The sequence below is a fragment of the Plasmodium fragile genome, assembly GCF_000956335.1.
Source record: "Plasmodium fragile strain nilgiri unplaced genomic scaffold supercont1.68, whole genome shotgun sequence".
Classification (NCBI taxonomy): Eukaryota; Apicomplexa; class Aconoidasida; order Haemosporida; family Plasmodiidae; genus Plasmodium; species Plasmodium fragile.
Window position 1 is genome coordinate 78,094 of NW_012192648.1, and position 3,116 is coordinate 81,209.

Sequence of the window (3,116 nt, forward strand, 5' to 3'; positions counted from 1 at the left end):
TTTTTTTTTTTTTTTTTTTTTTTTTTTTTTTTTTTCGCTACTTCACACCTGCGCCTAAAATAGATGGAAGCAGATGTCACTATGTCGTGTTCCGCGAACTGGTGTCGCGGTGCAGGCGTATACGCGTAAAAGAAATATTATATGGGACAAAACATACATATAGAATGTACATATAGCACGTAAATAAATATATAAATGCACGTAGAAATATTTTCACTTTTATGTAAATTTGTTGGCAATTTTGTTTCCCCTGCAAGATGGCATTTTTAGCAACAGTCAGTTTGTACCGTGTATAGAAACGCCTCAGTTGAACGCATCTGGCCCATTGCAATTGTACGTTGCATAGAACGCACGGCACAGTTAGCCACAACAGTTGTATATTTAAGTACGTACATACATAAGTGCGTATATGCATAAGTACCTATATACATATACGTATAAAGGCGGGGAAAAACCGTTGGGTACAGCCTGTTAGCCATGCTAAGGTGAGTGTACCCCACGGCACCTTAGCACGAAAAGGTGGAACCTATGTCCGGGCGTTTAATTGAGTTAGGCGTTACGCGAAGCGCAAAGCTGTTTTTCGCGCCTCCCCGTCATAGCATTATTCGAACACGGATTTACGTTGTTACGACTTTTGACAGAGAGCATGCGCAGCAGTTATGTGAGCGGTAGATGTATACGTGAGCATAAACAGCACGTTTGTGTTACTCTTGACCATACCTACAGAGCGCGTAAGTTGTATATCGTGCTATAGTTACAGGAGCTGTCTGTTCTGTTTTTTTTTGTTTTACTCCCACCACTATCTTTGAAGAACATTGTAAATGGTACAAGCATGACTCTTGTTACGATATTGTCCATTTTGTTGATTTTAAACGTATTTGGAGTACGTTCAGAGGGGGCTAATTACATGGGGGGGGGTCAAAATGGGGATCCATGTCTGTACATCAACGTATTCAAGAAGCCCCTGTGTTATAGATGCTACGTATTTAAACCAAGGGAAGGCAATGGCATCAAGTGCTGCCGCTACTACCTGCAAAAACGAGTGGAGCCAAAACTGGACAAGCTATATTCCCTGCAAGATATCATGAAGAACACCCTGAACGAACAGGATATGGATGACATGACGAATTTATTTCCAGTGTTCAACGAAAAATTGTTAAAAATAAATAATAATTATAAATCTGGGGGTCTTAACAAGGGAAACAACATCATTACCGACATTGATGACTTAGAAATCGAGTTCAACAATAAATACTTCAACTTGAAGGACATAAAGGTTAACATTTTAAATGGAAGCAACAGTAGCAAAGGGGAAGACAAAACGGAACATGAGGACTATTACAATATCATAAAAGGGGCAAGTAACTTTATTAAAAAGAAGAATGAGCTATTACAGAATAGTCCCTTTTACAATGAAAAATGCTTCAAATCAATACATGGGTATAATTGTGGAAGGGGAAAGCACAGAGAACATAGAGAAGAAAATGCTGATGTGGACGAAGAATTGGATTACGATTTGGCTGAGTCCATTGGTGAAGCGGAATATTATGCAAGAATGAATCACTTGAATGACCCACATAAGGCGGGTCATGAAGGAGTTTCCAGTGCCGGGGATACTAAACATGCTACAGGAAAGAGTGACCATGATTATTACGACAGTAAATATGATGATAGTAAGTACGGAACTCATTACTACAGTGATGGTAGCACCTCTACAAGTTCATGTCTGTTTTACATGTCCAAAAAATTTTACCTGTTGAATAAGTTATCTCAGAACCCCAGAAAAATTGTACAGAAATATATCGAATTTAAAGAACACCTATCCGGATCAAAGGGCACATTAGATGACTTCCTCGACAATGAGTACTACAGCACAACGGAAACGATAAACACTGTTTTGGCGGACGATATTCAGAAGGCCGTTGATTATGATGAGAAGGGGGACCAGAGCAACAACAACAGCGGCAGGGGATTGTTGTCCTCCATGTTCCGCCACTTTATTTCGCTGTTTTACTTCCCGCAGAAAAATGTAGAGTTGTAACGGAGTTGCAGCGCGGGAGATCCCACAATAGCCAAGTTGGCACCATGGCAAAGTTGGTGTAACCGCGTTACTGCGCTCGATGTGCTGTCGTAGTCGTGACTGCTGCACATAAGTGTGAGCCCCCGTTTATTGCTTTTAACCCTGAGGGCACTCACTTTATACGTTGTTGTGTAAATCTAGCTGCGATTTTTATGTTCAATAATTTTTTTTTTTTTGTTTTCTTTTTGAATACATTCCTACGTTATGTTCCTTCCGCATTTGTAATTGTTTTAAGTCATATTTGTGCATTTAACTGTGCAGAGTTTTTGGCAACCGAATTTTTTTTTTTAAATATCCACATGGCGTACCGTATGACGCCCCCCAGTTTGGTGTCTCATTTGACTTACGATTGGCACGCAGCTCGTGTCCCATGTGGCTTGTAATTGATGCATACCTACTCAATTTAATTTAGAAAAACAACAACTGTACCAATTTTGAACGAAACGATTAATGTATGTCAGTGCATTATTAGGAGTGGCATGTTGTTACGACCACATGGGTGATAGCTACGGTGTGAGGCAAGGTCGATGGCGGGGGCACAGAAGGAAAATAATAAAAACGCCCACGTACAACATAGAAGGATGAGTTAGATCATGTTGCATAATCGCACCACCCATCTCGAACTGGCAACGCGCCAGTATACACATTTATAGTACCTCCTGTTTCAGGTACAGAATGTACAATTGCGAATACAGTTGGAGGTGGCTCGGCATTGTGGTGCCAAGGAAGGGTAAAAGATCGTGTTAGAGCCAGGCGGTGCCAACAACCTGGGCACAGGGGAGAAAGCACAACTGGGCGTTTTAAAAAATGTTTTTCCTGAATAAGCAAAGGTTGCTGACGGTGGCCGTGTGCATGGCTGAGGACACTAAGGCATTAGGACTTTTCGGGCTCATCCGCGTAAGCTTCATGTCTCGGCATGCGCAGCAATTAAAACAACAGAATTATCACGTCCGCAACAGTGCGACATGTTTATGCTGCACCTAGGTATGTACATATATATGTGTTCTCTTTTTTTTTTTTTTTTTTTTTTTTTTTT

The 3,116-nt window shown here is 40.8% G+C and overlaps 1 protein-coding gene across 1 annotated transcript; it reads left to right on the plus strand.

Annotated features, from left to right (window-relative positions):
* Window positions 1-832: 832 nt before the first annotated feature.
* Window positions 833-2,041, plus strand: AK88_04594 (uncharacterized protein; the record flags this gene model as incomplete). Its single annotated transcript, XM_012482204.1, has 1 exon — window positions 833-2,041. The coding sequence occupies one exon, from the start codon at window positions 833-835 to the stop codon at window positions 2,039-2,041; it is 1,209 nt and encodes a 402-aa protein (XP_012337627.1).
* Between the last annotated feature and the right edge of the window lie 1,075 nt (window positions 2,042-3,116).